The following is a 20710-nucleotide window of genomic DNA, read 5'->3' as shown; positions in this document are numbered from 1 at the left end:
AAAAAAAACGCTGTTAGAACATGACTTCTTTGGCTCTTTTCAAAATCATGGTCCTATTTTTATAAAGGAACTATTCATACTTTGCTGGAGGAGTCATTTTTAGCTGTGGTATAAGCCTTACAAAAAACTGTCACCTCTTTCCACCTCTGATAGAAGAGGAGCCCAAACTTTACCCTCACCCACTTAACTAGAGAACACAGTGACTGAAAAATCCCACTTCTGACACCCAAGTGCTTGCACTTATCTTTTGGCATGCAGTTAAATATGGGTTGCTGCCTGCACGATGCCTCCAGATTGAGAAATCCCAGGGAACACTTGAGACTCTGTGCCAGTTCCCAGGGTGGCAGCTTTGCCTGAACTGAACACAGGAGGAATGGTTTGGGTATCCTGCACCATTCCAGGATTAATTTTTCTGGAATTGTTACCATAATCATTGTCATCTCTTACCGGGAGTATATTTCCAGTAGCTTAACTCTTTTCAAGAAAAGGTATTTTAGGGAGGTATATGTGTGTACATCCGAGAGAGAAGTGTGTGTGCGTGCGTGCATGCGTGCATGTGTGTGTGTGTGTGTGTGTGTGTGTGTGTGTGTGTGTGTGTGCGCGCGCGCGTGCGCATGTGAATGAGGATGGAGAAGCAGCTACTCTGTGTACGCTGGAAGTGCATTAGTGGCAAAGCTGACTTTTGGGTTAGGCTTCTGGACAAGCACTTTCAAACAGCCTCAATGCAGTCAGAGCTATACCATTTGAATTCGAGAGCACCAGGAGGCCTGATACAGTGGTCTAGCCTAATCCTAGCACTCAGGAGGCTGAGGCAGGAAGAGCAAATATTTGAAGCCAAACTGCATGACATGACAAGGCTCTGGAAAGGGGTAGAGTTGGGCTTGGGGGTCACTGGTGATCGCTGAGGTTTTAAAATAGCTCCTCCTACTGATGGCTGGATGGGAACTGGCAAGGGGCAGAGAGTGGGAATGGAAGGCCTTTGTTCCCAAGGCATTGAACTCAGTGCGGAAATCATGTTTCCCCTTGACCTTGTTTTATATCTTAAAGGAAAAAGTTTATTTGGCTCCATTAGGAATTAATTAAAAGACAGCCCATGTCCTGCTGCTGCCTGGTCTTGCATTTGCAGGATTTTCAGCCAAGAAGAAAATGTATTTTTGAAAGAGCAGCGTCTGGCCTCATCCCTCACTAATTGACACCCCATCTGCCGATGCTGTTTTTTTTTTTCTTCCTGTTCTCCCCACTCCCCAGCAAGAAGCAATAGAGCTCATGTTTAGTAACTGCTAAAATCTCTTTAAGAGGAAAGAAAAAGGTATAATAAAGACTTCAGCTCCTTGGCCTACTTAATTGGTTCCTGCAGAATGTGTCTCACTTGTGTGTTTGTTTTTGAGAAAGCTAGGATGCATGTCCCCACATTGCAGACATCCAGAGACCTCTGGGTGCATTTTTTAAATGTTCATTCAAATGCTTAATTCGAAAGTGCCATTGTAAGATACCCATGTGGATATTTAGGACTCTGCAGTGATTTTTTTTAAGCCCAAATGCTTCTGATAGACGGAGCAGTATAACACTTTGAGCAAGCAATTCCCTCAGCATACTGAAGAGGCAGTAAGATCATTAGCTCCTGATGAGCAAATTTAACTTAATGGTAAGTTGATAGCATGCTATATCCAAATCGGACAAGTAGGGAATAAAGACCTAAGTGTCATGTCAACCGCTAGAGCAAGTTTGTGCTTTCAGATACAGGGAAGTCTAGCTGTGGGCTTGTCCTGAGATAGTCATTTAATGATGGTTGTGTAGCTTGGAAGTTTCCACTCAGGCAGGGGATTTTAAAGCAATAAAACGAATTAAACACAAGTGCCATCAAGTACCATTACCTACCCAAAGCTTGCTCTTTATTTGATCTTTGTGTGTTTCCGTCCTACGATGCATCTCATAGATGCGTGCTAAGTTTCATCTCTGTCTTAAAGATATTCAAGTGTTCTTTTGGGCCACATTTTCAAACTTAGAGAAAGTAAAGAAGACCCCAAGGCAGCTAATGCAGACTCAATGCTGGCTGGTACTTTGAGAAAGTGGTGGCATTTAGGAGAATGACTTGTGTGGCTGGAGATGGCAGGAAGCAAGACAGCTATGCTGGATGAGGAGGGACTATCTCCAGGAGTCTCACTGTTAAAAACATTACTTTAGGGCTGAAGAGATGGCTCAGTGGTTAATGCTGGCTATTCTTCTAAAGGAAGACCCAGAGCTCACAACGACCACAATTCAGGGATCCAACATTCTGGGCACTGATTGCTCATGGTGCACAGACATACGTGCTGGCAAGCATACACAGAAAATATATCTTAAAGAGTGTTGCTGAGTTAGACCTACAGAATAGTGTGGATTGTTTGGATTTTGCAGTACTCGGGGAAAATATCAATGGAGTCAGTCTTCTTTGATACCAAGGGTTCTCCAGTCTTAGGGGTCAGGGAAAGGAAATGAGGATGGACTCACCCTTTTATCTTTTATAGCGCTCAGCCAGGTAACATGCACCCACAGTGTGCTCTGTACCCTTCCTGTCATATTTCAGACGACAAGAAGAACCCAGAGAGGCTAACCCGATCCACGTCAGGAATATACTTAACAGGAATGAAAAATGGGGTATGTCTTGTCTTCCTGTCCTTTGCCTCCAGCTCAAGCTGGACAACAAAGAACATCCCTGGGTCTTTAAAATGCTGCTCTCGGGGCCCACCCCGAGTCTGGACCATTAAATACCCTAAGCTGTGAGTACCAGTGAGCTTTACTGAATAAATGGTTAATTTTTACTGCCTCCAGAATGTTGGCTTTGTTTTCGAATAATGTGTCCCTAGTTGTATATTTTGTTGACGTTAGCTCTTAAGTTCAGAAGAGACAATAAATGTGAATGGGAGGGGGACATGAGAACTAGTAAACAGTATCTAGTAACAAAAATGTCAGCGGATATCCTCAACCTGCCAGGGGTCTGTGGAGGCGGAGCGAGGCCTAGGCGGGTCACGCCTCTCACCACGCCCCTGCCTTGCGCCACGCCCCCTGCAGCTCTCCAGAACAAATCTATGCTGCCCCCTGGTGGCCGCGGCTGCGCAGTGCGTTCCCCTGAGCCTCGGCTGCGGCTGCGCAGTGCCGCCCTCTGGCGGCTCGGCTCCTTCCTCCCGCCCATCGGCTTCTGCTTGCGGGCCTTTCAAACATGGAGGAGCGCGAGTGGGGGGCGAGGTCGGCTCGCGCCGGCAGCCCAGCCAGCCCGCCCAGCCCGCGGCTGGACGTCAGCTCCTACAGCTTCGACCCGCTGCTGGCCTTGTACGCGCCTCGTCTGCCGCCCATTCCCTACCCCAACGCGCCCTGCTTCAACAACGTGGCGGAGTACGAGAGCTTCCTGAAGGGCGGGCGCACCGGGCGCGGTCGGGCTCGGGGCACCGGGGAGCCGGCCTCGGCGGGAACCTCCACCGGAACCTCCACGGGAGCCGGGACCTCGTCCAGGGCCCGTCGCCGCGGCGCGCCCACCCCGGATCCCGAGCGCATCCAGCGCCTGCGCCGGCTCATGGTGGTCAAGGAAGACACGGACCGCACGGCCGGGGCGCGACGCCAGGGCCCGGGGCGCAGCAAGAAGGCACCCCGCAATGTGCTCACCCGGATGCCCTGTGAGTGCTGTGGGCGGCCGGAGGTCTAGGGCAGGGCTTGCAAAGGACGTCTGCGGGAGTCTCGAGGGCCGTGGGGGGCTCGGGGAGGGTCACCTGTGAGTCACAGGCTGTGCACGAGTTGAGGAACAGGGAGAGTGACGATCCACGGGTGTGTGTGTGTATGTGTGTGGGGGGCGGGGGAGATGTGCACAGGCTATCATGTCCGGAGGAATGTCCCCCAGGTGGTGAGGAGCTGCAGAGGGGCTGCGGTAGTGATGGGGCTTACAGAGATTGTAGGGCTTTGTAGACAGTTTGGGAGGATGGGAGGAGGTCTGCAGAAATGATGAGAGGTCTTGGGGAACCACTGCAGGGAGTTGAGGAGATGTACAGAAGTTGTATTGGAGCACAGCCAGTCTGAAGGTGTGCGGGATTTGAGGGTCAGGTGGAGAGTGAGGAGATAGATATGTTCACATATAGCACAAGAGACGTCTTCCAACATGGGAAGTGACAGCCCCGCCTGGGGTGCAGGTTTCCAGAACCGGCTGCAGGGACTTGATCCGCATATGTTCACATTAACTAAATCACTAGTGTTGGAGTGCTGCAGACATAGAATGCTACCAAAACACAGGTGCGGTTTTACAGCCGCTGGCTGGCTGGGGCAGGACTGTCTGTCAGGCTCAGGTTGCCCTGTGTGTGTAGGTTGTTTTAAATTATGAAGGGGTAAATGGCACAAAAAATTTCTTGAAGCTTTCTAATACATCCTCATGATGAATGAAGCCTTAAACAGCAAAGGTTCTAATGTGCTATTTAGGTCTTGTTTAAATGGAATAAAAACAGCCTAGGGTTATATCAAATAGTTATGACATCTGTGACATAGATGAGATAGACAGTTATGACATAGTGAACACAATGACCTACTTAGCCAGTCAAATCGGTAGCCTGCTAATTAAATTGTTTCAATGTTAAAGTGTCTTCTTTTGGAATAGAAGGTGTGAACTCAGCGAGAGATTTTGTTTTGTTATGTTCCTAGAAATGTGTTTGTTAAGAGAGAAAGCCCCTGAAAAGCAATGTGCTGTGCCGGTGCCTTGTGGGCTGACATACTGTACCAGATCCTCCCTGCCCAGCCAGGATTTCCCAGCGCTGGCTTGCACAGCAGTAGCAGAAAGACAGAGTGTGCCTGGCTCTGGAACAAACCGATACAGTATCTTCTTTTTGCCTGTGTGTGTTGCCACTCTTAGGTTTTTGAATTGCACCCAAGTCTCAGAGAGTGTGACATTTATTCCCATTTATTCCTGTTACCTCCTTGCTACCAAGATTGTCACGGGAAACACTTGAGAGCAGTTCTGGAAGGCCAGCTTCACCTGGCTCTCACCATCAAGTTCATTTCTGGAGTTAAGACCTCACAGTATTAGCCCTCATCACTGAAAACCTGAAGCAGATGGAGTACCATGAGAGACGGGTGAATACCACAAAGAACAACCCCCAGAAAGCGAGCAAGTGACTAAAGCACCAGGACTAGATTTGCTAAGGAGTTTCTCCAAGGGCCACCTTTAGGATTTGAAGTAAGGAAGAGCATGGATGGAAACACAGTCTTCAAAAATCACGGTATTCAGTATACTTTATATAGCAGAGGTTAGCCCTTTCCATGATGCATAGGCTTCACTTAGGTTTGAACACTGGCATCTCACATTTCTGACTGTTTTGCTTTAGGTGAGCTATACCCTTGGACCTGAATTTTCCAGCATGGTTAGTGAAAGCAGTAATAGTGGCTGTCTGGCTCTGTAAGGGTTAGAGTCATCAACATTTGAAAACATTTAGGACATTCTTTAATTGGAAAGTTTTCACCCACATCCAACGTCACTTTCTGTAAGTTGTTACAGTGGTGGTCATTATTATTTTCAGGTTGACATAATTAAAGATCAGGATACTTGTAGCTGCTTGGACTGAGTGCTGGCTCAGCTGTTGACTAAGCAAATGACCTGGAACAAGCGAGCTTCTTTGTATTTGCGAACTGGATTGAGATCATTGTGAGTGCCAGCGAGACCCAGCCTTCCCAGACAGTACTTGGGGTAGGTGTTGTTAGATAAAGCTTACTAGAGAAGAAAGTTAACTTTGTGGTAGGTCTTGGTTGTAAGCATTTCTTTTTATTTTGTTTTATTTCGACTAATTAATTAATTTACATCCTGATGGCAGTTTTCCCTCTTTCTTGGTTAGGGTTTTACTGCTGTGAACAGACACCATGACCAAGGCAACTCTTGTAAGGACGCCATTTAATTGGGGCTGGCTTACAGGTTCAGAGGTTCAGTCCATTGTCATCAAGGTGGGAGCATGGCAGCATCTAGGCAGGCATGGTGCAGGAGGAGCTGAGAGTTCTACATCTTCATCTGAAGGCTGCTAGCAGAATACTCTCTTCCAGGCTGCTAGGATGAGGGTCTTAAAGCCCATTCCCACAGTGCCATGCATACTTCAGAAAACACATCCACTCAAACAGGGCCACACTTCCCTCGGCCGAGCATATCAAACTATCACACTCTCCCTCTTTCCCTCCCAGTCATCTTCCATCCCTCTTCCCTTTCTCTTCAGAACAGGGGAGGCCTCCCATGAATATCAGCCAGCCTTGGCTTATCAAATTGCAGTAAGACTAGGTGCATCTTCTCCTATTGAGGCTAGAAGAGACAGCCCAGTAGGGGAAGTCCCAAAGGCAGGCAGCAGGGTCAGAGACAGCCCCTGTTCCCACTGTTAGGAGTCCCACATGAAGACCAAGATACACAACCATTACATATGTGCAGAGGGCCCAGGTCAGTCCCATGTAGGCTCCCTGATTGGTGGTACCGTCTCTGTGAGCCCCTGTGGGCTCAGGTTAGTTGATTCTGTAGTTTTCTCATGGTGTCCTGGTCCACACTGTGAGCACTTGCGAGTATTTTGTTTACCTTCTTAAATGACTAAAGTTGAGAACACGTGAACATTTCAGTCTCTAATTGGCAGCTCTCAGACCCTTCCCAGAATCCTATAGTCCAAGCTGTCCAGGAACAACCCATCCTGTCAGACGGGATTGGCCAGATAGGGAAGTCTGTTGTTAATCTGTGTGGTCCCTGAGCTGAGGGGTGCGGTGGAGGACCTTGTTGCTATTCCTGGGATTCCCAGTAGGGAAGATGGTCAGTGTACCCGTTTTGCTCCAGCACCACCTTCTCAGAAACTCTGGAGCCATTGATCAATCAGCCCTGTCCACAGTTGGGGAGTCTTTCCTCAGCAACCATGGCTACTTTTAGTCACTCATGTCTGCCCAGAACACGTTGTTTCAGACACTTGGGGCATGTTACCCCAGGTCTTCGTCATTCTGGTCACAGAAATCTCCATAGCTATTGTGCCAGTTTGATATGCTCTCTCACTTCTGTTCTGGAGGCCATCATACTGACAACTGTCACCTTGGCAGACTGCACTTCAGCCCTGCAATGTCACCCTTGTGGCTCCAGGAGACACTACTTTAATGCAACAACCTCTCTAGATGACCCCCTCAGGGGCATGAGGATTACCTCCTCTCATGACAGCCAGAAGTGTGCTGAGTAAACCTGCACTCACTGGATGACCAAGTGCAGTTAGCCAACTGGAGTGTGTGCTAGGAACACAGCCCTTGCTTTACTCTCCTCCTCTGTGTTCCCCTCTGTTGCTGGAACACTGGGCCTCAGTGAATCTTCATCTGAATGGCTTCATTGAGTGTGGTCTTTGTCTTGGGCAGAGCAGGCAGAGCTGGTAACAGTGAAGAGCAGACCACTGAGGATGCTAGCCCCAGGCACACCCAGCAGGAGCTAACTGGTTGCCAGAGAGTTCCAGAGAGTGGTTAGGAACACAAACTGTACAGGCTGAGACTGAAGAACTGGAGTACTGAGATGACAGTCTGTGGATGGAGAAGGGTAGCCAAGAGCTATGAGGTGGAGGAGTTGTAGAGAACAATCAGGGTTATTAGAGCTGGCTGTGGGAGAATGGACCACTAGGAGAACAAGCTCCTGGAACCTTAAGCATGGAGTTGCTGATCTAGGGATCTGTCTGTTTATGATTTTCATCTGAATACAGCAAGAGAACCCTCAGCAAAAGTACCAGTGTGTTAAGGTATAGTGAAATGTAAACAAAAGGATGGAGTTAAAGTGAGCTCATGGGGCTGGGGGAGGCTGGCTCTTACAGAACCTGAAGGGGCAGTAATGAGGCAGATGTTGTAGTTGGTGAAGGGAGCCAGGAGATCTGAAATATGTCAATCATGAAGTACGATTCTGGACTGAATTGTGCTTCAGAGGTAGAGAATATTGGGAAGGTGATCATTCTTGTGAATCTATGGGAACATGGACATTCTTGGCCTTAACTTCTTGCTGGCCACAGAGAGGGCAAAGCTCATCTGGAGTTAGATAGATGTGTCTCAAGATTAGTGGCAATAGAAGAAGGGATTTTTGGAAGAACTTTCTTCAAAATAATGCATTTTTTTCCATACTAAGTTTTAAGAGTCTGCTTCATATCCATTTGGAGTTTGCCATGGATATGGCTGGAAAAGAATGTGCGGTCTTAGAGTGGGAAGCTTGCTTTTACTTTGACAGCTTGTTTTTATAGGTGATGCTAGTGTTGTGTTTGGACCACTTATAGAGAGAAGTGAATGCTCCTTAGAACTACAGCTTGTTGAATCACTCAAAGAAGAAAAATCAAAAGGGCATTACAGATATAAGGATTAAGATACCCGAATTGCTGTTTGCTTAGTTCTGTGTGCTGGCTGCTCTGTTTTAGGGAGATACAGGCCCCTTATTTTGTTTGTCAGCTTAGAAAAGGAACTTCCATTTGGTGCAAGAGATAGTGCGTGTTTGCGTGCAAAGGGTCTAACCAAGGCATTGTGGTGAGCGTCAGTAAATTGAATTATAGAGACCCAGTTCCCAAATGTGAACTAGTTCAATTCTATTTTACAACTGAAGAAAGTTGAACTTGCAAGGAATAAGTCACTTGCTAAGGTAATCTGAGTAAGGATCTGAATACTGCTTACATACCTGATATTAGAAAGCCTGTAACATGCCCAGATACACACACACACATACACACACATGCACACACACAGACACACACATGCACACACACACACATGCACACACACATACACATGCACACATACACACATGCACACACACAGACACACACATGCACATACACACACATGCACACATACACACACATACACACACATGCACACATACAGACACACACACACACAGCTAGACACACACATTTATCAAGGGTTCAAAGCTGTTATCAGAAGACAAGTTGGTGAGCAGCAGTGTTCTCTGTTTCCTTTCTTACATTTTTGGATGTGAGCTTAGCCAGCCCCTCTGCTTCCTTCTAAGGCCACTGTTCCTAACATTTGCCTCCAACTGTACTGTGTAACCTAATTTCCAATGTGACATATAAACTCCCACTTTCACTTGTTGAGTCATTTTTCTCCCAAGAGGATTTTCCTTCATTTGTCATGGTTTTCATTTCTACACCAACTCATGAGTAAAGAAATCAGTTATCTAAACTGAAGTACAAGTGTGTGTGCAACACCACTAGCAATAATGAAATAGCTGTTTAAAAAAATATATTAGGATTCTTTGGTCTGTGTGTTTGTTTTTAATTACTAGAGCCAGCAGCACATAGAAGTTAAATTGAGGTGAAGTGAGAAGTCTAATCATTACACCAAGCTCTGCAAGAGTAGCTCTCAACATAAACAGGGAACCTTTCCTGCCTGTCATCCCTTCCTTGCTCACATTGCTCTGTTCACAAGAGGCTGCTTAGGGCTCTCAGCAGCCAGACATTCAGCATATGCGCCTCACACTGGCAGGTCCCTTCCCTCCTGGTGTGAAGACGTATGCTGAAATACAATAACTCCAGGGGCTCCCCCAGAGTGTGCATCAAAGGCCATTCTACAACAGTAACAAGTGTTCCACAGTGCCATGATGAAACCTAGTATGATATATGATAAATTGAAAAATATTTTTTAGGGCTGGCGAGATGACTCAGCGGGTAAGAGCATTGACTGCTCTTCTGAAGGTCGAGAGTTCAAATCCCAGCAACCACATGGTGGCTCACAACCACCAGTAATGAGACCTGACGCCCTCTTCTGGTGTGTCTGAAGACGGCTACAGTGTACTCATATACATAAAATAAATAAATCTTTTAAAAATGCAGGACTGAGAACCAGCTACTGGTGCGTGCACTCTCTTTGATTTCTTTCTTTCTTTTTTTTTTTTTGCCTGCAGACATTTTAAAAAATGATGGTACATCTTAGAATCACTGTACTCATCAAACAGAGTAGACATTTATAGATAGTGAACGATTAGATTTGAGTTGCACATGGCGGCTTCTCCGCAGTCTGTTGGAATCTGGCCTCCTTTCTGGTGCGTTGGCTATGTTCAGCCTGCACTCATGGAGATCCTCAGTGGTGAGATGAGGGTTCCTTGGGTGGTGCCAGGAGGCCCTGGCGGCCCTGGTGGCCCTGGGGGTCCTGCCATGGAGGCAGGTATTATCCAGTGCTGACCAAGGCCTTCGCTTGTTTCAGTGCATGAAGGTAGCCCTCTGGGTGAACTGCACCGCTGCATCCGAGAGGGAGTCAAGGTGAATGTTCACATCCGCACCTTCAAGGGACTTCGCGGTGTCTGCACTGGCTTCCTCGTTGCATTTGACAAGTTCTGGAATATGGTAACAAGCCTTTTTTAAAATCTCCTGTATGTCTAAAGGGCATTAGTAACCTTGTTAAGCAAAGCCCTAGGAATAATTTCTCAGAATTATGCTTTATACGCCCTGCCAATCACCACTGATACCAGCTTTTCTGCTCGTTTCCCTTGGAGCAAGGATGCTCAGCCTGGGCAGTTTTGCTTTTCCCTTGCTCCCAGGGACCCAGGGCAGTGTATGGAGATTGTGATTATTTTTTAATAGTCACATCTGTGAGAGATGCTGGAGTGCTGCTTAGTTGGGGTTTCATTGCTGTGAGGAGACAGCATGATCACAGCAACTCTTATAAAGGAAATATTTAATTTGGGGCCAGCTTACAGTTTCAGAGGTTTAGTCCATTATTGTCATAGTGGAGAACATGGTGGCCTGCAGGGCAGACATGGTGCTGCAGAAGGAGCTGAGAGTTCTACATCTTGATCCACAGGCAGAAGGAGACTGTATGCCACACTGGACATAGCTTGAACACATATGACCTCAAAGCCTGCCTCCTTAGTGACACACTTCCTTCAACAAAGCCACACCTCCTAAAAGTGTCATTCCCTACGGCCAAGGATTCAAATACATGAGTCTGTAGGGGTCATTCCTATTCAAACCCCCACAACTTCAGTGGGGCCAATTTCAGAAATACTGACTAAAACACATCCACATAATGGAAAATAATCTGCCTTCCTCAAATTCTAGCTGTTTTTTAAAACAGCTCAAGAGGATCACATGGGTTGATGTTTGACAGCACATAAGATAGCCTCCCTCCACCAAAGAACTACCCTGTCCTACATGCCCATAGTGCTCAGGTTGGCAGACCTATAACCTTAAAGAATATATATCTTCCTTTAGTCATTTAGAATAGGCTGCCTACCAGCCACTCTTTTGTTTGTATGTTTTTGATTGAGACAGGATTTCTCTGTGTGGCCCTGCTGTCCTGGAACTCACTCTGTAGACTAGGCTGTAGACATGTACTCCTGATGGGATTCACTGTGTAGACCAGGCTGCCCTAAAACTCACAGATGTCCACCTGCCTATGCCTTCTGAGTGGTGAAATTAAAGATGTGTGCCACCATGCCTGACAGTCATTGTTTTGTCCCTGTGTCAAAAAACAAGGTGACCAACTTCTGAGGAATGTGACACCTGGGGTCTGACTGCTGGTGTCCTAGAGCATCTGGCTTGAAACCAGCCTTTTAATTGTTATGGAATTTGGATCCTAGAGGCTTTGGTAATCCCTCTGAGCTGCTTTTCTCATTTCTTTTTTTTTTTTTTTCTTTTTTCTTTTTTGGTTTTTCGAGGCTGGGTTTCTCTGTGTAGCCCTGACTGTCCTGGAACTCACTCTGAGACCAGACTGGCCCCGAACTCTTGATTCTCCTGCCTCTGCCTCCTTCAGCAAATCCTAAGAGCATGTGCCACCACAACCTGCTCTCATTTCTAAAAGTAGACTAATACACTGTGATGATTTTTTTTGTTGTTGTTTTTGAAAAGAGACAAGTTTCCCTCTCAGGATTTATGGACAGGATCTCACTCCAGCCTAGAACCCATTATGCTGCCTAGACTGGCATTGAACTTGTGGTAGTTGTCATCCTGCCTCAGTCTCCTGCCTGAGATTAAAGGGTTAACCACCAGACCTGGCCTTGGGAGAAGAGAATTAAAGAGAGTATATGTATTGACAGTAGTGGCCATAATTACTGAGTCTCTAGATTTGTAGGGTGAGTTTACATTCTTCAGAGTAGCTTCCTTCCATTGCCGTGTCATTGATCCTGACAGTTTCCTGTGAGGCTGATCTTGCGGACCATTGCTCAGGTCACTCTGGTGAACCTCAGGTTTACTGAGACTGAGACTGAAGGAGCAGTCATGCTTCTAGTGTGTGGTCTGCAGCTGCCCTGCAGCAGAATCACCAGAGATTTCTGTTAAACAGTAAACGTTGGAATCTCTAATCTTGAGGCTAATGAAATGGCTCAGGCAGGTAAAATTGCTGGCCACCAAGCCTGATTACAAGATTTGATCCCCAGAACCCACTGGTAGAAAGTAAGAACTGAGTCCTGTTGACTTGTCTTCTGACTTTTTTTTTGTTTTTTTTGTTTTGTTTTGATTTGTTTTGTTTTGTTTTTTTGAGACAGGGTTTCTCTGTGTAGCCCTGGCTGTCCTGGAACTCACTCAGTAGACCAGGCTGGCCTCAAAACTTCTATGCCCAACTGATAACACAGATGTATGGTAGAAAGTCTGAGCTCACCCCACTTCTGAGGCTTGAAAACTCACCAGTCTCTTGGGAAATTCCACCCCCAAGAAACACTATATAAAGCCCACCTCCTGCTCAGTTCTCTGCTGCTTCTCACCCAAGCACAGGGAGCCACCCTTTTGTGCCTCTTCCAGTAAATCTCATGTGAAATTTGTTGTGTGGTGTGACTTTGTGGTAGTCCTTAGCTCTGGACTGTCAGGTCACCTTTCCCCTCTGAGTTGCAACACAATGTGCATTGTGCACCTTCTCCCCAAATACACACAAATGTTAAAAAAAAGAAAAAAAAAAAGAAAAAGTTAGCAGTGTGCTAGGCCATGCTTTTAATCCCAGCACATAAGAGGCAGAAGCAGGTGGATCTCAGTGAATTTTAGGTCAGCTTGGTTTACATAGATAGTTCCGGGCCAACCAGGTCTATGTGATGAGGTCCTGTCTCAGAGAGGGGGAAGGGAGGGAGGAGGAAGAGGAGGATAGAAAGGAAAAACCAAACCAGAGAAATAAACACAAAACCTCACTTTACAAAAAAAGAGCAGCCTCGTGTTTGAATTTTAATAAGCTTCCTGCATGTTTATGTGCACTGAAATTTTAGAACATCTACCATGGTGTTGCAAAGACCTTGCCATTGTCAAAGAAGCTCCTTCAGCCTACTAGAAGGAGCTTGGAAATCCTAGGCAGCTGGTATCAGACCTTACCGTCTTCTTGTGTCCAAGCTGTGGGTGTCACCTGTTTAATTCTGCTATAATAGATAGTCTTCTGCATTTTTTGCAAAATCTCCATAAATAATGTTCATTTTTCCTTTTCTTCCCTTTGGGCTCTTCCTCTAGGCCCTCACAGATGTGGATGAGACTTACCGTAAACCCGTCTTAGGCAAAGCATACGAGCGGGATTCTTCGCTGACTCTCACTAGGGTAGGCAGCTCTCCCTGACCTCGTGGGTACACATAGAAGCTTAGAAGCCATGATCACAAGCCCAATACCTTTATCAGATTCCCTCACCTCATGCTCCTAGCAGATCCCAAAAGCACCCGCTTCTTACCTATGTATATGAGCCACAAGCTGCCTCCTCGAAGGCTTCAATGCCTTTCAGCTTTGTACCACAGAGATAAGGGGTACCTTTTATCTTGTCATCATTATCTGAATTCTGCCCAGAAATTAGAAAGTGACTGCTGTCTTTTAAAAAAATGTCAGTGCAAGGTGTTCACCAGATGTGCCTAAGGAATCTGGCCTTGTCATGTGTTGTCAGAGTTACATTGTAGGTGTTACCATGGCTGATAGTTATCACTGCTTTCCTTGTAGCTATTTGACCGGCTGAAACTTCAAGATTCCTCCAAAAAGGAAGCGGATTCCAAATCTGCAGTTGAGGACTCCACCCTGTCTCGATACTCCCAGACATCTACGTGGAAGGTGGCTTCGGTATGGGGACGAGGAGACACTGACCGGGGCTCACACAGGCGCTCCCGCTCCGTCCCTTCTTCCTTGCAGGCATCTGCAAGGGAGGAGTCCAGGTCTGAGCTGTCAGGGAGGACTACAAGGACAGAAGGGTCCAGTGTGGGAGGTACCTTCTCTAGGGCCACCACCCTTTCACGGGGCCAGTCCCGTAAGAAAAAGCGAAAGCCCAAGGTGGATTACCAGCAGGTATTCACTCGGCACATCAATCAGATTTTCATTCGAGGCGAGAATGTCCTGCTGGTTCATCTTGCACAGTGAGCAGCTCAGCCCCACTTGACCTTTGGGTTTTAGAAATAAAGTGCATGACTGTTCCTATGCTATATTCTAGTATCCCAAACAGTGCGAGTCGAAGTGATTCCCGCTGGTCCTGCCCATGCAGAGCACAGAGCTGGCTCACCCTCTGGAAGGACAGGTCAGCAGTACTAACAGGCAAGAGCCTCTCACAGACATGCTCGAACGGGCTGCTACTGGCTGCTCCTGAGTCTCAAGTGTAGGCGCTTCAGTTTGACTTAGGGTCATAGCACGAGTGGAATCCACACCATGGAAACCTCAGAAATGTCTGAAAAGGAATAATTTCATTTCTAAATCTAGTGGTCTGAGCACCGTGAGTTTGATCTCATGATGATCATGTTTGAGCAATGTAAATTGCCCAAGATCCTGTACCCATATCTTGGAACTTATCTTTGTTCTACATCATTCTCTCTTGATCAAGAAATGAAATTTCTTATCCTCAAATATTAATAAGGTCTAGGAAAGTTACCAGCTTACGAAGGAGTGAAGCTCAGCTAGGTGGTTGCTCAAAGCAGCCAGTGGTAACCTCTCTGCTCTGACCCCTCTTCCCGAGGGAGGGAAGGCTGAAGCTTGTCCTCCCCTCACCAGAGGTGGCCTCTGCACATGGCATACAGGTGGGACTCTACTGCACTCGTGGTGGCTTGTTGTCCTCTCGACTCCTGTGGCATGGTGCTAGTGCATGTGACCTGTGCTGTCCCCCCACGTGTTGTGTGTGACCTGTCCTCATGTGCCCTTGTCTGACTTCAGAGAGTTCTACATGAACTCAGTAATACACATCTCTCACTCGGCTAAGAGTCACCTTTCCAGGTGGGCCTGGCCTTGTGTAGAAAGTCGCTCGGAATGGTGTTACTGTGAAAGAGGGGTCATACTTTTATTCCGTATGTCAAGCCAGTGAGGTTCTTAGAAGAATGGGCACTTGACTCCCACTTCTGCTTGAGTGTCAGGAATACCAAAGGACCCAGGGGTGCTCCTACTTGAATTATATCACCATATGCTTTTCAGTCACTAGTACAGAGTGGGCTGTATCTTGACATAGACTGTTAGGCACTATTGACTTACAAAGTTTTGTTTATCATAGATAACTTATGTTCAAAGGGAGAATGAGAAATAGCTAGCTACTTCAAATGTATGTATGAATAGAGCATTCCCCCTGCAGGGTTTGTGAATAGCATTGGTAAGCTTAGGGGGCTGGGACACTTGGTCTTCTGGTAGCTGGACCACTGCCTCCTCAGAAAATGAAGTTGGCAGATGTGCCTCAGTTTTCCCATCAGACACCTACCTCACCAGGGCATTGTGGCAGAATTTTAGGAAGGGATTTTCCGGCCTCTAAGCATTTCTAAGTGCCATGAAGAAATTTTCCTTACTCTATAGCAGAGCTCTGTAAAACCTGTCCTATGAGCGAGGCAGATGGTATGTGAGGAAGGGATCTTCCAGCTGTCACTTTTGATCTTGTAGCCATCATCAGAGGCTATGAGAGCTTCAGCAGCTGCTCTCCACGGCCTGTTCCTTCCTCCAGAAAGCAGCACGAGTTCTCAGAGGAACACCTTCATCTAGGAAGAAGTGACTTTCTCTCTGCTGCTGCCCCACATCCCGGGCCTGCTTTGCGAGGGTGTCAGTTCTGGCACTGGAGGGAGAATATGCATCTAAAAACAGCATTGTTCCCCAAGGAGAATTTCTGGGCTTCTGTCTCTTCTCACCTTACCTGTTTTCATTTCTAGTAAGTTTGAAGGCAGGACAGGTGCACTGGGTCAGTGGAAGCTCTGGGTAAGGCTGGAAGTTCAAAGCTCTTTGATCCTGAAGTCTAAATTCTCCTCTGCCTCCTGGGCTAGGCTTGTTCTCGAGTCAACAGTTGCTTTGTTCACTTATCAGTCTGTAGTGCCTCTGTCTCTAGCAGTACTCCCTGTGTGGCAGTGTTCCCTATGTGACAGTGCTCCCCCATCTGCTCTGTTGCCCCTTAGGTAGAAGCTGTAATGGCTGCTCTTTTTCCCCAACTATGTAGAAATATGCAATCAAAAGGAATAGAACGAATTTCTGTTGATCCTAGTGAACCTCTTGGTACCAGTTTCATGTTGTCATATAGCTCTCCCATATTTCTATAAGGATTGATTTATAATTTTCCCCTCAACATGACAACTCTCTCTGTGAAAATTATCTTTAAATTGTGTGTGTTCTATCTTTAGATCCTCTTCATTTATTTGTTTAATTTGGATGGTGATTCTGAAATGAGTACTCTCTAGGAAATGTGCAATTTCATGCAAAGCATGGTAATTATTTTTAGAAAAGTCAATTTAATAAATTATTGCCTTTAGCATTGGAACAGCTTTCAAAAATAAAGAAAAGTAGGTCCTAATAATGTATTGCTTCTCTGAAATGATATCACATAGGTCATCCTTGAGTCACTGTAGTGGCTAGGGGGATGGGAGACTAGGGAACTGGGCTGGGTACTTCATGGTGGGCCTTATGCTCTGTTCATGAGACCCTGAGTTCAGTCCATGGTATGGATGAATCAATACATGAATCACTAGCTCAAGTTTTCCTTATGAGAAAAGAAGAGCCCAGGGAAAGGGCTTGGTGAGGTCAGGTACTAGAAGATGCACTCCTTTCCTTATGGAACAGAGCCTCCTCACTTGTGTTCCATGAGATTACAATTTGCTTAAGGATACACCTTACTTTTGTATAAATGGCTTTGATTGTTCAAACTAATTTCTAGCCACCTGAATAATTCACAGTTTATAGCTATTTTTATTTATTTATTTATTTTTGAAACAGTCTCACTGTGTCTGCCTGGCTGGTCTGAAACTCACTCAATAAATCAGGGTAGTTTCAAACACAGATCTGCCTGCCTCTGCCTGCCAATGCTACGACTAAAGAGGTGTCCTGCCACCCAGTGGTTCAGCCATTAGAGTGATCAGCTTAGCCACAGCTCTGGTGCTCAGCTTGAAGAGAAGTTACAAGTAGGCAAGTATCACCACCAGAACAGGGCTGGTAAAGGTTCATGCTCAAATGCAAGGGAGACAACACACAGGACAGGACAGGGACCCTGGGCGCTGGCCAAGGATTAAGGTATACTGCTTAAATAAACAAAGGGAGCCAGGCGTATGCAGGCCCAGGCAGCCATTGTACCGAGGCTCAGATTTCTGTGTGTCTTAGTTGCTGGCTGGGTTGACAAAGTGGCCTGCTGTGTTCACTCCACTGCTCGGGACAAGTTCAGACACGATCACATAGGTTACAGCAAAGCTGGGGAAGGTTAGGGGCTGGAGTACTGTTTTTAAAGTAGTGTGCATTAAATGGGCAGAGTTAATGTAGAGCCAGGGTCCTACCACATGCCATTCTGTGTCCAGAAAGCCATTCTTGTACTTCGTATCAGTACAGCTCTCACCTGGGCTGTCCATTTTAGTGACTGGGAAGCCTGAGGTTTCTCTTTTTAGGACCAGCAGGTGGTTTGTGAAATGCTTAGCCAGTTAGCATGCGAGGCAGGGGTCTAAAGGAGTCTCTATCTTGCTCTTCCTTTGCCCGATGCACATCAAGGCTCTGAGCATTCTGGTGTGGGTGCCCATGAACTCTCGATGAGAGCTGCTGTCAGAGCAGGAGCAGCCTCATGTGCCTTGGCACGGAAAGAATGCTCCTTCAGGTTGTCAGATCATGAGCTCCAAGCTGCCCCTTAATCCTTATCAGCCTCACAGAGGTCTGTGCCAACACTTCTACCCTTTAAGATAAAAGGAACAGACCCAACACAAGTAGAAGTGGGCGTCTGTTTCTGTTTGCACTGTGTCCGTGACAGCCACCCAGGCAAAATCGGGAAATACACTTGGTTCTGTGAATTGCTTCTTTACATGTCCCGTAGATCATTTTTCCTGTAGGAAAAAACTACAAGTATTCAAAGCCAGCTAGCTGTCACTGGTGCTTCCCCAAAGCATTTCATCCCCTTCTGTGCTTTTTATGAATGAAATGGTTGCTGTGCGCAGGTCAGGTTAATAGAAGAAAGAGTCTGGTGGTATAAATAGAGTAGTCTGAGAGATGTCTTCATTTTTCTCTTCCTGCACCATCCCTGGAATGTATACAGCCTGCTGTGGGTATCCTGTTCGCCTGTGTCTGTCTTGCCCAGAAGGCTTTTCTCAGTGGTCGGAAGTAAAACTATCCATCTGGCCTATACGGGAAAGGCTGATAAGTCTGCCGTTACTTTCTGGCAAATTGGTGGATTTAAGATAAGCCTTGGACTCCCGTCACCGTTTTCTGAAGATGAGTTGGGCCTTCTTACCTCCCACTGTTGGGTATATTTCAAATGTCTGTCAGTTCTCTAGCACAGTCCTAATAAAAGTGAAAGCCCTCTGTCAAGAAACAACATGGGCGATCCAAAGATCAGGGGCGAGAAAACTCGGCATACCTCGGACCCTTGGGGTCTTTAAGCTGTGGCGAGCACGGGCATCCCTGAGGAAAGCTGGGAGTTTGGTTCCTGGCACATTGCAGTCACTTTTGATTGTGAGTCCTTGGGAGCAGATGTCTGATGTTGTATTTTCAGAACTATGAGGAAATGTCTGGGAACACTTAGGGGCCGTTTTGGGTGATTGATTGCCTGATTTCAGAGCAGCTGGTCCCCTTTTCTGTTCTCCTGGCAGGAAAACAAGACAGTGAACCATGCCCTAAAACACTCACACCTGTAATCCCAGCCCTTAGGAGACTGAGGCAGGAGGATCCCTGTGAGTTCCAAGCCAGTCTCAGCTACAGAGGGAAAGAGTCTCAAAAAAACTAAAATGACAGCAACCAAAAGTAATTTGCCTATTCAGTAGAGACATGTAACTACTCTGGCCACTGTGTCCTCTGCACCGTGACTTGGTGATGGTTTTATGGACAGGGCTGAAGGTGGATGACTAGGAGTGCTGATGTAACTGATATAAGAACCCCTGACTGACCTCATCTTTACTCACCCCTTGTTGTTAACTGAGACTCTTTTTGTTAAGGGGGCCTGCAGTGAGAAACCTTTGCAATGTTCTGCTTTTGATAATGTGTCAAATGGGAGTCTGGAAACTAATAAATATGATTGTATCCATTTGCTTGCTTCTTGGTCTCTGCTAACTTTGGAAGAATCCTGGAGAAATTGTGGGTCTATTACCAAGAGAAGACACACATCTAGAAAGTTAAAATATTTCAAGCAGGGGCTGGAGAAATGGCTCAGCAGCTAAGAGCTACACGGTCATAAGGAATTCAGATCCATGCACCAGGTAGCAAGTCAGGCATCCCACAATTCCTGTAATACCAAATGTAAATCTTGGTGGGCAGCAGGAGACAATGGAGCTTACTGGCTTCTAGCCAGGCTCAGGGATGTGACCCCACTTCAAATCAAAGTGGAAGGGTGAAGGAGGACATTCAGTACTCCAAGCACGGACACAAATTCACACAAATGTTTGTGCTCGCACACACATGTATAAATACACTCACAGAAACACATAAATAACCAAATAAAATAGCTAATTGCTGTCCTACAGCTGTGATCTTGGGCTTTTTTTTGATGACAAAGCGCATATCTGGAGTCCCATCCTCCAGGCACCTTTGTTCTCCTAAATTTGAATTCTCCCAACTCCAAGTTGTACTAATTACCCTGTGGATTTTCTCTGCCTGGGCTTCACTGGCATTAGTCCATTCTCCTCATGATCTGGTAAAGTCATCATTAAGTCTTTTTTTTTTTTTTTTTTTTTTTTTTTTTTTTTTTTGGTTTTTTTCGAGACAAGGTTTCTCTGTATAGCCCTGGCTGTCCTGGAACTCACTCTGGAGACCAGGCTGGCCTCGAACTCAGAAATCCGCCTGCCTCTGCCTCCCAAGCGCTGGGATTAAAGGCGTGCGCCACCACCGCCCAGCCATTAAGTCTTATTCTTACATGCTTCCAGAAATCTATGAATGGGTCACAGCTTCCCTCTGTGCATGAAAGCAAGCAGTGTGGCCCAAGGGCTTGCCACTCCAATGACTTCATCTCTTCTGTGTGCTTTCTTGGAACACAGTAGGACAAATAAGCAAATCACGTTGGTTCAGATATGGCATACGTTTGCCATCCCAGCACACTGGTGGTAGAGTCAGGAGTTGAAGGCTAGCCTAGGCTACATATCTAGATCCAGTCTCTAAAGCTCTAAGGACAGTATAGCTCGGTGATAGAGTGATTGTCAAGCATGAGCAAACCCCTGGCTCCCCCTTCCTTGCTCTTGCTCTCTCTCTATCTCTCACTCTCATGCACACTACTATTTCTCATGTAAACTTGGCATGCAGTGCCCTGCTCTAATAGACCTAGGTTAACCTGGGCTCAACTGCATTTGTAAATTCCTAACCACAACAAAAGGGGAGGGCGAGGCAAGGCCCAAGATCTGGCCATTCTCTGTTTGTTTCATACCGCAGAG

At 46.4% G+C, this 20710-nt stretch overlaps 2 protein-coding genes across 3 annotated transcripts in view; both read left to right on the top strand.

Moving 5' to 3' along the window:
* Thg1l (tRNA-histidine guanylyltransferase 1 like) overlaps positions 1-2675 on the top strand; it is a 10260-nt gene extending 7585 nt beyond the window's left edge. Inside the window, exon 7 of the transcript XR_004113515.1 lies at positions 2567-2675. The gene's annotated coding sequence lies outside the window, so the exon portion shown is untranslated. The remainder of the gene's footprint in view (positions 1-2566) is intronic.
* Positions 2676-3126: 451 nt separating this feature from the next.
* On the top strand, positions 3127-19374 carry Lsm11 (LSM11, U7 small nuclear RNA associated). 2 transcript variants are annotated; one of them, XM_031352769.1, is made up of 4 exons: positions 3128-3650; positions 10195-10334; positions 13413-13496; positions 13884-19374. In XM_031352769.1, the coding sequence occupies exons 1-4, from the start codon at positions 3200-3202 to the stop codon at positions 14292-14294; spliced, it is 1086 nt and encodes a 361-aa protein (XP_031208629.1). In that variant the 5' UTR covers positions 3128-3199; the 3' UTR covers positions 14295-19374. The 2 variants fall into 2 exon arrangements, with proteins under 2 accessions (XP_031208631.1, XP_031208629.1); XM_031352771.1 differs by lacking the exon at positions 13413-13496 and having other exon boundaries at positions 3127-3650.
* The last annotated feature ends 1336 nt before the right edge of the window (positions 19375-20710 follow it).

The sequence above is a fragment of the Mastomys coucha genome, unplaced genomic scaffold, assembly GCF_008632895.1.
Source record: "Mastomys coucha isolate ucsf_1 unplaced genomic scaffold, UCSF_Mcou_1 pScaffold5, whole genome shotgun sequence".
NCBI classification, from domain to species: Eukaryota; Metazoa; Chordata; class Mammalia; order Rodentia; family Muridae; genus Mastomys; species Mastomys coucha.
This window is presented reverse-complemented; position numbering and strand designations above follow the sequence as displayed.

Coding starts and splice junctions, on each gene's coding strand:
- Lsm11 (XM_031352769.1), top strand. CDS start 3,200: ATGGAGGAGCGCGAGTGGGGGGCGAGGTCGGCTCGCGCCGGCAGCCCA. Junction 10,335..13,412: donor TTGACAAGTTCTGGAATATG/GTAACAAGCCTT, acceptor CTCTTCCTCTAG/GCCCTCACAGATGTGGATGA. Junction 13,497..13,883: donor CTTCGCTGACTCTCACTAGG/GTAGGCAGCTCT, acceptor CTTTCCTTGTAG/CTATTTGACCGGCTGAAACT.